Raw genomic sequence first — 12,441 nt, forward strand, 5'->3', positions numbered from 1 at the left:
TACCTGTGGGAGTGTGATGTCATGATATACGTTCGAAATAGATACTTGGTCTTCATCCCCAAGTTCCTGGCAAAGAGTGTGTGTGTGTGTGTGTGTGTCTGGGGATCAAGCCCAGGGCTTTGGCATACAAAGCACTCTGCCACTGAGCTTTATACACCAGCCCCCTGGCAAAACATTCTTAAAACCCTTAGGATTTTCCTGATAGGGGCAAAAGGAGAATATTTTGTTACTTTTGTGGTTTTAAATCCTTTCAACCAGGCTGGGGTTATAGCTCAGTGGTACAGTGCTTACCTATCATGTGTGAGGCACTGGGTTCAATTCTTAGCACTGCATATTAACTCCAGGTAAGATAGTGTCAGGATTAGTTAGTTCTACTAAATGTAGAATACCTAGTTAATGTTCAGAGAATTAAGGAATTGCTTGGTATAGACAACACATTTGGTATCAGAAGCATTGAGAACATAGAAAAAGTGTTTTCCAATTAAGCAGAAATAATTTGATGCAACAAAACTTGGTACAACCAAGTGATTCAACTACTCATGGTATCAGGGATATAGCAGTGTGGGTTGATCTCCTATGTCTTTGGTAGGCTTGCCAAGCACACCACTAAGGAGAGAGTTACGCTACTCAATTAAAAAGAGGCTATATATTAAATCAATCTAATTCACTGAGATAAAAAACCAAGGTCCTTTTAAGGAACTTGCTTAAAAGGATTGTTTATCTGCTTGCTCATCTACTTAAGTAGGCTCTTTGGAAATTTCCCTGTGGGTCTTGCTGAGTGGGTTGATGCTGCCTTTCCACGGTCATCATGCTGCTCAGTTGAGACATGGAGGACACCACACCAAGCAGGCAGGAGTCTTCAGTAACTCTCCACTCATGGCCTCCATCAGCAGGAAAGATGTTAAATAGGTTCGAATCCTAGAGGCATCCTCTGGGGACACTGAGGGGCAGTGGTCCAATTCCAGGCCAACTTCAACCTGAGGAAAGAGGCTATAGAAAGAAGTAGCAGAAAGGAAGGGGCTTTTCTGACAACTCCCCCTTTTCAGCTGCTAGTGTTTGCGAAATGTGCCATACAGGGCAGTAGTAAAGCTCATCTTTACTGGCTTTTACTCTATAAATGACCTCCATATGTTGCTATGGAAACCACTGCATTTAAGTCAGTTGAAGTAAAAGACTTGTAAAAGCAATAAAGGGACAGTATGCTGCTAAATATTCAGGCTTTAAAGAGCCAAGGTCCAGGTTCAAACTTCCTAATTTCTAGCTTATGACCCTAAGCAAGTAAGTTGCTTAACCTCTCTAGGTCTCAGTATTGGCATCTGTCATACGGAGCTAGGAACAGTCGCTGGCTTATAGTAAGTGCGAGGTAAACTTTAGCTTCTTTTATTTTCACAGATAGCCAAGCCCTATTTGATCTTGCTTCTCCTTGAGTCCTAAGACACAAAAGGAACTCAAGTGGCATTGAGGTAAGAATTTAGGCCACAGCAGATCTGTTGCTCTGCTGATTGGAAAGGAACATGAATTTGATTGGTGATACTAAAAGTGAAAGTGAATCCTAAACCACTTTAAAGGAAATAAGATTAAACTGCATGTACTGACAGGGAAATAGGTCTTATTTAACAAACGAAAAAGCATGTTATAAAACAGTATGATCACTCACTCTTGAGAAGGATTATATGAACTTAAGTGACGATAATACATCAGCCTACATAAAAGAAAAGAGCTGGAAGAATTTCCACACCAACAATGGAGGATGATTTGAGGGGTCATTAGGATAACACAAGCCGTTCACTCTTTATATCTTTTATTTCTATAAGATTTGAATTTTTATAATACATATTATTCCTTTTCAAATGAAAAAGAACAATGTTTAAAAGGCAAAAGAAAAAGCACATTATCCTATCACAGATTTTAAATTTTACGGTGTACAGAGGTCCTTAAACTGGAGTAGGTAATTAATGATGATAGATAAGCTGATGCAGAAAATGCCCCTCTAATCTCCTTTCAAAATGATGATACCACCCATCACTTTTTAGAATCTCTTTCATCATACCCTAAATCCTCCCACAAACCTGTTGAAGTAGATATTTGTGGTTAAGGCTTGGACCTATGTGGCCTTACATCCTTTTTGAATCCTGGCTCTACATCTTACTGTCTGATCTTGGGCAAGTTACCTAATCTTCCTGTGCCTCGACTAATTTACCTGTCAAATGGAACTAATAATAGTCCTGTATAATAATATTGTGAGGATGAATTGGGATATTAAAGGTAAAATGCTTACAATAGTGACTGGCCTATTGGGAGCTCTCAATAAAGTATTTTTATTATTTCATGCTATTTTGATCCTCATTTAGAGAGAAAACTGTGAATACAAATGATAACACTTATCTCCATCTCCTCCACCCAAATACCCCAGAATCTTGAAATTCATTCCCCCAGAATCTCATGGCGTGGTGCACGGATTGTGGCTGAACATTCCTCTGCAAGGTCCGTGCCTCTAGCACTGCAGGCTCCAACCTGTCCTGCCTGGCATGCTGGATTCAGCTCTTCCGAGCTTTCCTTCTATCTCTTTACTCCTTGGCTTAAACAACCTCAGTGGTTTTCTATTGCCAAAAATTTACATTTCAACCATCTTTGTCCCTTCTCACTCTGGCCTCATCCTACCTTTCTTAGATGTGATGCAGGGTTTCAAACATGAGTCCTCTGCTTCAGCCACTCTGGTCCACTCCCCATTCTCCATTCTCCAGGCACGATGGGAGTTTCTGATTCTGAGCCTTTGCCTCCAGCAACCCCACTCTTAATCCCACTATCTCAAGATCTAGGAGGAGTAATATTATATTCAAGTGTCTAATACTCAAATCCAGTTACCTCTATTTTGCATTCCTAGAGCATTTCACATCCTGGCCTGAGTTCCCATTTGAGACCCAATTATAATCATCCTTGCCCTGTTATGTGGCTTTAGGGGTCGGAGTTAAGAATATCATGTATCAATTCAACAAGAATTTATTGATCAAACTTTGAGAATTCAGATGAAGAAAACAAAGTCCTTGCCCCCACTGAGATCATGTCTATTAGAAGAGTTAGAAAATACAAAAATAATTGCTAGGTCATGGTTTGCACGTACAAAGCACCCTGTGTCTAAAGTTGGAAACAATCACTCAGGAATGAATCAGTATTAAAGGCTTGAAGTGTGTGGCTCATCTTTTGCCCTCCCATCCAAATTTGCCTTTCCTCTGGCTGATCAAAAACAAGGAGTTGGATCTGAAATAGTTTGAGATCTTGTCCTACTTAGGTTCACAAATGACCAGCTCTGACCGGTTTCCCCTCCCCAGCACTGGCCTCTCCCTGGAGTATATTTCCACCTTCCTTTCTACTTAATTCACCTCTATCTGCCTATTTATTTGTTTAAAATGTGAACCAACTGGTCAGGTACAGTAATCTAATTCTGCATTTGATTTGAAGCCAATGCATTGAGGGCATTCAATAAATAATAGTGTTTGGTGTGCCCTTCATAAGATTCTGACTGTTTATATCTGGGACAAAGCTGGGATCTCAGGAGGACAGTTCAAGAGACAGTGAATGAAGGATGGGGAGACTCTGAAGACCATGAAGGCAAATTTGCTGATTGCCTGGCACAGGAATAATATACTTCTGTGTTGGCCTGCTTGGATGAAGCCTGTGACATGCAAATGTTACTTGGGTGAGTCGATTAGGGTGTGTCCTTCTTCCTGACACAGTTTTCCCTGATTCAATCTGGGTAAAAGTACATAAGGGCTTCCTCCCTTTGGGCACACAGGCTGGTGTTTACTTGCCTTCATTAAGGAAATTCTCCTTCCTGTGAGTGGGTGGTTCTGGGAGGAGTGAGACAGGTGTCTGCTGGATGCTATGGGCTGTCCCAAGGGAGGAAGAGCAGGAAGAAGATCAGGAGTGTTTTAAATTAAATCTCATAGGCAATGTGTGTTCACCAGAACATCGGTTGGTCCATCCATCCCACCTACCTATCATGTGAGAGGTGACAGGATACAAAAGTAAATATCAGAGGACCTGGGTCATGGGAGCCACTCAATAAATACTTACTGAATCAATGATTTAAATGTATGCTTTAGCTTTACTTTGATTACTCTTTCCTACTGAGGGCATTCTATACTTTCTAACAGATATCATCTAGCATATTTCAGTACACAGTTCAAAGAGGCATTGTGGTTTGCATAAAAAGAACATTCCAGAATATTCCCTATATTCCTGGACTTAGGTAACCACTTTCATCATTTTTAACCTTCTCCCCCATTGTTTGTGAATGCTTCCATGTAGCCCCTCTGGTTTGATTCACTGGTTTCTCCTGGCCTCTGGTTGGTAATTTAAATACAGATTGTTTTGGAGCAGCACTGGGCAATTGTAACCTGGCCCCTAGCTCTCTTTTTCTAAGCTGCCTTTTCTCAGACAGCGATGGGCTGGAGAGAAATCAGAGTTGGTTCCAATTCCAGCTAGATCACTGGCTCTGAGGCATTTTGGCCTCCCCAGCTGTATCTCCCATTCTCCATCTGTAGGATGGCAGTGATGCCACCTGGCTCAGAGACAGAGTAAGGACTGGTGAGCTCATCACTGGAAAGGATGATGTACCAGGAACAAAGCAATATTATGAGGTAAAATTCTGATTTTATGGTGCCTCAATATCAAGCCTCACACTGTTCCTGGATTTTCTGCTTCTGTGATTTTGGCACAGTCCCTCCAAGGAGGAGGTCTGAATAATGAGCATGACTAGTCTTCTCAAGCACAGACTCCCATTTTTAGAATGGAGTTGGCACAAATAAGAACACTGGGTTGGGTTGGCTGCTAATCAAACACTGCCAGCAGGTGAGCCTGAAGCACCTGGTTCAGGGTGCTCCAGGAGAGGGTTTCTTAAAGTGTCACTCAAAGCTGGATTCAATTAATCTACAAATTTGAAAAGGATCAAGTTTCAAAATGAGAAACCAATCTGTACACTTCAAGATGCAGAAATCTTCGCGGATTACAGCTGCAACACAAGCACCACACACACACACACACACACACACACACACACACACACACACAAATCAGTCAAAGACATCCATGAATTTTTTTTTCCCTATAGGGTATATAAAACAAATTTTTTGAGCATGAACTGTGGAGGTCTCTCTGGAAGAAAACTTCTCTCTCTATCTGATTGTAATCATCAGGCAGCTGACAAAAATGACAAGAGAACAATTAAAAACCAAAACCAATACTGTTCTCCTAAGTAGAATGGAAAAGAGCAAAACCAGTTCCAGGAAAGAAAATTATGATATAATTACTCTTATATCATAATTTTCAAATGTAAGAATGAACAAGTGGGTGTTATTTCTAATTTAAAAAGAAACTTCCAGAAGTAAGATTCCTTTAGAGAAAAGGCTTTCTAACCTAAAACCAGCTCCAAGGTGGCTGGACGGTACACTCAATTTGACTCCTGTGTGCCACTTAAGCACTTCCGTTTACTTGCTGGAGGAAGTAAGAGGAATGAGCGCTGTAGTACCGACTCCACATTCACCACTTCTCTCCAGAAACCCTCAGGCAGAAATAGCAGCTCACAGGAAGCACAGGCCTATGCAGCCCTCACTTACGCGTTCTGTTGCCTTCTTGAGTTTTGGGTCCCAAGTCTGGGAAGCACCAGAGCCAGGCAGCCGCCCTTGCTTACCACCATGTCTGAGACAGGCCAGCGACGAGAATGGTATGGAGAGCAGCCCAGAGGAAAGAGGAAGAGCCTCTTACTCACCATCCACTCAGAGCTGGCACTGGTTGTAAAAACAACAGAACTCCCCCAGGTAGGCGCACCTCCCAGCCAGCCACCTTGCCTCATCACCAATTTGCAGTAATAAGCCCTGCTGTGAGCATGAAAGGGAAGAGGGATGGGGCAGAGGGAATGGCCAACAGGCAGAAAACAAGCAGGGGACCCAAGCAATCCTTGGAGAAATCTTCACTGCAGGTGGGCTTCATGATACCAGAGACTCTTCCCTGAAGAGAAGGTACCAGAGGGTTATGTGTGGATTTGTTAGGTATTCAGAAAGGGCTACCAATTGTTCTGTTTTAGAATGTCCTCCTGTAAATGGAGCCAGCTACCTGCTTGGAGTGCCAGCCAAAGGTAGAAACAGTTAAGTTAGTTTCTATAACCCCCGAAGAACTGGCTGCCTTACAAACACATGTGGATGATGGTGGATCCGTCTTCCTCAAAGCCTAGTTCAGTATCTACACAGGCAAGGGCTTACAAATCCATGGCCAAATGTCCTTCCCTCTCAAAAAGGTGAGGTCACTTTTAGGGTTGGCAAAAGCTTTAGCATCTTCAGAAGCAGTGGATGAATTCTTTCCCTTGGTCTGATCCATGGAGGGCTCATTGCCTATGGTCAGACTGGGGAGGGCACACGCAGGTTAGGAGAGATCATTTAGTTTATGTATTTCTCTTGAATTTGTTAAAAAAAAAAAAAATAGCTACACTGCCCTTTTCCTGAAGACCATTTAGAACTTTGCAGATGAAAGCTGGAGAGAAAATGAGAAGGGATGGTTTTCATGGATGAATCATACCACTTACAGTTTTGAGCTCACTTGGCCTAATCCCACTGCATGCCAGATATTAACCTTTAACTAAATCTTTTTGAAAGAAAATTTTGACTGAATATATTTTTTTGCTTTAACAATTATGTCTGGAGTAAAAAGGCAACCCATGCATTGGAAATAATAACCAATGAATCAGTTATCTAACATCTTTTGTAAATATAAATATACAGTATTCAATAAGTTTTTTCTTGATTTTCTTTACAGTTAGTGTCATTATAAAAAATCAGGATGGGCAAAAGCAGAGATCCAAGTCTCTGTCTGTAGACTCATCTAACAGGCTTGGCCAAAGCTTTCTTTGACTTCCCCGGAAGATATCCTCTTAGGTGTCCAGCTTGCCCAACCTGCAATCCTAGTGTGGTGTGTATGGGGTTGCCTGCTTCCCCTGAGCTATGCAGATGCCACTCATTGTCGAGATTCAGAGTCATTCAATCCTGCCAGACCTGACCTCATGACCTGGGAGGGAAATGCCTATTAGGAGAGGCTCGGAGCCCAACTTCTTGCATACTCTTTCAGGGCACTCTCCCAGGCTCAGCCAGGTTGGAGTCCTTGGTGTCAGTTCCTAATCCCTAGGCCTAGTGAGAAGGGTGTTTCCACAGTGCAAACCATCAAGGAGTGTTGACTAAAGACATTCCCACAACTTCCAAAGCTCGGATTTGCCCTTAGAGCACATAGATTTGGCATTCTGGGTAGAATTTTCTACCTTTCTAGTTTGTTCCTCTTGCAAATCTCTCATTGCCAGCTAGTAATTGTGGGGTACCACCAGCTTCTGAGGACCTGAGCAGAGCCTTCTCCCTCCAGATTATAACAGAAACACTGAATTTCTCCTTGGAAAATAGAAAAGGAGCTTCCATCATTCAAAGTAATCTCCCCTTTTCTGAGGCCTTTCCTTCCTCAAAACATAATGATTCTTCTGGTGTTCTCCTTTTTACTGCCACAGTTCCACTCCTGAAGATATTATCAGGTAGGGCCAAACCCTCAAACTTTATGTTTTCATTAGACCTGAAAAAAACAATGAGAAAACAGCAGTTTGGCATTTGGGTTCAAATTCTATGGTCTGATCTTTCTATGGTATGCCCATTCAGAGAGGCACCATAAAACCCTGATCAGAAAACTGGTTACATAAAAGTGTATATCATAGAAATATCTTGGCTCTCATCCAGGAATGCACTCAAAGAGCATCATTATAGGTAAATGGGACTGCAAGAAATATTAGGAATGGTGATTTTAAATTACTGATAATTATAATTTCTAGTAAAAGTTTACTTTGGAGTTCCTAGATGTACTTTATGTGAAAGTGACCATTCAGAATGTCCATTAAATAATGACCAATTTGTTTCCTCTTGGGTTCCTATTGGTAGGGGTATTTATGAAACAATTATCTATGTTGTGAAGTTTGCTAAAAGATTTTAAAATATCTGGGTGTTTCTTCAAATATATTCACATGATACTTCAACTGAAGTAACGAGAAATGTCTTGAAATTTTAGAATGTCTACAGAAGAAAATAAGTGTCTGATAAAATAAAGGGAGAAAACAATCACACATTCCGCCCATTTATGAACAGTGCTCAGGGCAAAGTGGTCAGATATTAAAAAGGGTTCCCAGGAACCACTTTAGAGAATTCTATTTAGGAGCATGTTCTTGGTTGCAAAAGTCTATAGCCAAGATGCTTGGTTGGAGACCAGAAAAGATAACTTTCACAGGGGCACCAGGATTAATGCCTACAGATTATACACAGGACAAGAGTAGGTTTATGTCATGCCTGCATTTTAGAATTGATCTTATAACACAAACCAGAAGTTTCTGTGGAGTTCTGCTGTGTGCTTCTGCCACCCCCGATGACCCAGGGGATCACATATCTTGAATACTCCTATGGTTGGAAAGCCATGGAGTTTCTTTGAGCACCTTAGGGTACTCTGTTTCAATGAAATCATGAGAATATGGGAAGAAAATTTTGTTGTTATTTTTTGTTGTTTTTTTGGTTTTGGTTTTGGTTTTTTGTACTAGGCATTAAACCCAGGGTGCTTTACCACTGAGCTGTATCCCCACCACTTTTTATTTTTTATTTTGAGACAAAGTCTAGCTAAGTTGCCAAGGCCAGCCCAAACTTTCAATCCTCCTGCCTCAGCCTCCCAAGTAGCTGGGGTTATAGGTACGCACCACCACACCCAACCTGGAGGGAAGAGGTCTTTGACAATTTCTCAGGTGTGGCTCTGATCAAAGTCCAAGTGTCAGTAGTCATAAAACAAAATGGTGTTCCATTTCTCCAGAGGTCTTTACCTGATTTAAGCAGGATAGAAGGCATTTGGAAGAATCACAGTTCTCTAAGTTCCACATTTCTAGAATTCCAGAGCCTAGATGACAAGTCTGGCTGTTCCTGTACCAAGATGTAGAAATAAATATTTTCATCAAGGGATTAGAAACCTGTTTTTGCCAAGGAAAGTGGCACACACCTGTAATCCCAGCAGCTCTGGAGATTGAGGGAGGAGGATCATGAATTCAAAGCCAGTCTCAGCAACTTAATGAAGCCCTGTCTCTAAATAAAATATAAAAAAGAAAGGGCTGGTGATATGGCTCAGCGGTTAAGCACCCCTGGACTCAATCCCCAATACCAGAAACGAAAAAAAGGAAAAAAAAAAAAAAAAAAAAAAAAGAAACTACTGTTTTTTTTTTTTTGTATTGTTTTGTTTTTGGTGACCATCTCCTATTAGGTTTCAAAATGAAGAGCTAAGCAATAGCTTCTCTAGGAGAAGAGATTCCACTTTCTCTAAAGGGAAGATTATAATTCCCCCTATATGGTTGATCAGTGAGTGATCCTTGAGTTAGCAGAAGCCGGTGTTACCACATAGAGGATAGAATAATCACGGGCAGCGTGGCCAGGATGACGCAGTAAGAGTCCTTTTCTACCTTTAGCTTGGCCACTTTGAACACATCTAATTGCAGTCTTCCTGGGTAGTTGAGAAGACAGGGATCTTAAGATTAGAATATCAGCTCAAGAAGAATAGGTTTGGTTTCCCCTAGTCTTGCTGTATTGCATTTGGAATAATGCCTGGTACAAAGTAGGTACTCACTAAATATTTGTGGGGTAAATACAATGATTCTATTGCTAGAATTAATGGATAGTTGAGAGTGCTCTCAGGGAAAGGTGTGGAATTGCCACAAGAAAATTCCTAAAGGAAACATGGACTACCAAATACTTTTGTTTTAAAGTGTGTGTACATGTTAATATAGTTGATCTCTCTCTCTTTCTCTCTATCATAAAACATGTTTTCCTGATTATACTGTATATTACACAAGTATTAAAAACCTTGGAAAGTAAAGTCAGCTTTTGAAGAACAAGTTAACACTCACATATAGGAAATATTGTTGGAGATTGTATTTCATCATTTGGAATTTGAGATCCTTTCTCTTTTTTCAAACCTGCAGATGAAGAGCTTAGAATTTGATAAATTATAAACCTAATGAGGCTTCTAACTCCTCTAGCCAGTCATTAGCAGCCAGGAAATGATCGTTGTTACTTAATTATAAGATGAAACTAACCACTGAGAAATGCTGAAAGTGATCTGATTGGCCCAGAGACCAAGGACTAATTCCACAGGCATGCCCTCTACATACCAATTAGAGCTGCATCACCCACAGTGAAATGCCCCATGACACTGGCTGTGTTCTATGTTGTCATTTTCAGATTAACAAAATCTGAACAAAAACAATTCCAGTCTAGGGCGCTTCCCATGCACCAATTGACAGGTAGGCCTTTTTAATTTAAAGGATAAGGTATCTTATGGGCTTATTATTCTTCAGGAAATGGCCTTTATTTTCACTTTGACTCCACCCCAAAAAGAGACAGTCTGAAAGATAATAAAGACAACTACTAAGTAGTTTTCATGGCTGTCAGGTAGAAAATTACCAAGAAACTTTCCAAAAGAAAAGTGTATAGACATGAAACTTTTATTCCACTCTGAGGGGCAATTCATTGACCAAGTGAAATGAGTGATAAGAGAGGATAATGAGTAATGCACAGACCAGCACCCTATCAGTGCAGACTCTATTGTTATGAAGATTAAACACACACAAACACACACATACACACACACACACTACTATCAAGGGGTTTCCAGGATAAAGCTTCCAATTCCAGTTCAATGCATTATAATTTTATGCAATTTTAAGCCAATACTAGTTTGATCAGATGCCATCTGCTTTTCCTTCTGCAGTACCCCTTCCATTTGCCTGGAATTAAAGGATAGTTTGTTGATTGGCACCAAGGGCCTGGGGCTCCCGGACTGCCTGAGCTCCAACCTCAACACTGCCACTTAAGTTTTTGGTATTTTATATTTGGGTGATAAGAGACGAACACAGACAAAATTAAAACTTTTGCTGAAACATAGGGACATCTCCCACAACCTAAGTACAAGGTGAGTTGCAAGATTTCAATTATAATTGGATTGCCTGGAATTTAGAAGAGGTGGTGTAAGATCAAGTGAGCAAATACATCTTTAAACAGCATATAAGTGCTCTATCAAATGTGAATTTTTATTTTGTTGCCTTTTGTTCTGTTTGAGGGGTACAGACTCAAGAGATTAGTGTCAAAGAAGGGTTAAGATGGCACGGATAAACATCAGGGACTCCATGAAAGACTGATCCTCTCAAGTAGACATAGAAGATCAAACTCCCTAGGAATGTGTGTAATGCTTAACTCACCATTTTACAGCTTAAGACTTTGTAGACTTTTAGCAACACGCCAAATCACTAGCTAACATGGCGATAGAAAACACATCTATGAATATACCGCCTGCACTGGTCTCCATTTTGTCACCTCTCATTCTCTTTTCAAAACATTGCCGTTCAGCTTTCACCCCCATCCACCCTAGTGATGGCTCTGCTCAAGGTCGCCATCTTTTCCATCTTGCCAAAGTCAATAATTTGAGCTCATTTCGTGGGATCCCTCAGCGGCAGCACTCACTGCAGCTGACCATCCCTTTCTTCTTTAAACACTTTCTTTCCTTGACTTCCATAACACCACACCTTTCTGTGGTTTTCTCTCCTCTCCTGACTCACTGTTCCTTCTATATAGCCTTTGTGGAGTCCTCCTCCTCTTCAAATTGATATGTCCCAGGGCTTGCTCTTTGTCTGTTGTCTTCCCTATACACATTCTGTCCTCAGGAGAGTGATTCCAGTCTTAGGACCTTAAATGTTACTTATGTGTTGGTGACTCGCCACTGTACCTCTCAGCTTTCTCTCACTCTCTCCCCTGGAATTCTAAAGTCTTTTATCTAACCACCCATCCAGACATCTGATTGGTATATACGATACATATTTGAAGGAAAACTCTTGATTCTGCACTTCCTAAATAACTCCCCCCACACACTCCTCTACCCTCCAAACTTGCTGCTCCCGTTTCCACATCTTAACTCATGGTCCCATTATCACTCTAGTTGTTCAGATAAAACCCAGTGTCTCCTTTATTATTCTTTCCCTTAATCCTTTTATTTAGCTCATCTGCAGATCAGTTGCTCTGATGGGTTCTAACTCATCATTTCAGTCATCTCCATTGCTACCATCTTAGGGCAAGCAACCATCACTCCTGGGATTAGAATAATACCTGCCCAACTGATCTCCTCTCTGGTTCTACTCTTGGCCTCAGATACTCTAAGTTTCAAAAAGGGGATCTCAGTGTTGTTTTAAATCACAGGCTTTGGGATAATCTTAGGAAGACTGCTGGGTTTCTTGGTAGTTAACTTTCAGGGAGTTTAAGGTAGCCATTCTCAAATCCTTGTCACATTCCTCATCCTATACAGAATACAAACAATAGAGTAGATAGAATCCCTATATGGTAGATA

At 41.0% G+C, this 12,441-nt stretch overlaps 1 protein-coding gene across 3 annotated transcripts in view; it reads right to left on the minus strand.

The window, feature by feature from the left end:
- The window catches only part of SHROOM3 (shroom family member 3), a 304,609-nt gene that overhangs the window by 117,231 nt on the left and 174,937 nt on the right, over window positions 1-12,441 (minus strand). Inside the window, exon 1 of one of the 3 annotated variants that reach the window (XM_079154293.1) lies at window positions 5,616-9,191. The exons of the other annotated variants lie outside the window; for them this stretch is intronic. Within the exon in view, the coding sequence (XP_079010419.1) occupies window positions 5,616-5,851 (236 nt within the window). The 5' untranslated portion in view covers window positions 5,852-9,191. Of the gene's footprint in view, window positions 1-5,615; window positions 9,192-12,441 lie in introns of those variants that run through there. 3 annotated transcript variants of the gene reach the window in all.

Source organism: Sciurus vulgaris (assembly GCF_902686455.1).
Source record: "Sciurus vulgaris genome assembly, chromosome: 9".
NCBI lineage: Eukaryota > Metazoa > Chordata > Mammalia > Rodentia > Sciuridae > Sciurus > Sciurus vulgaris.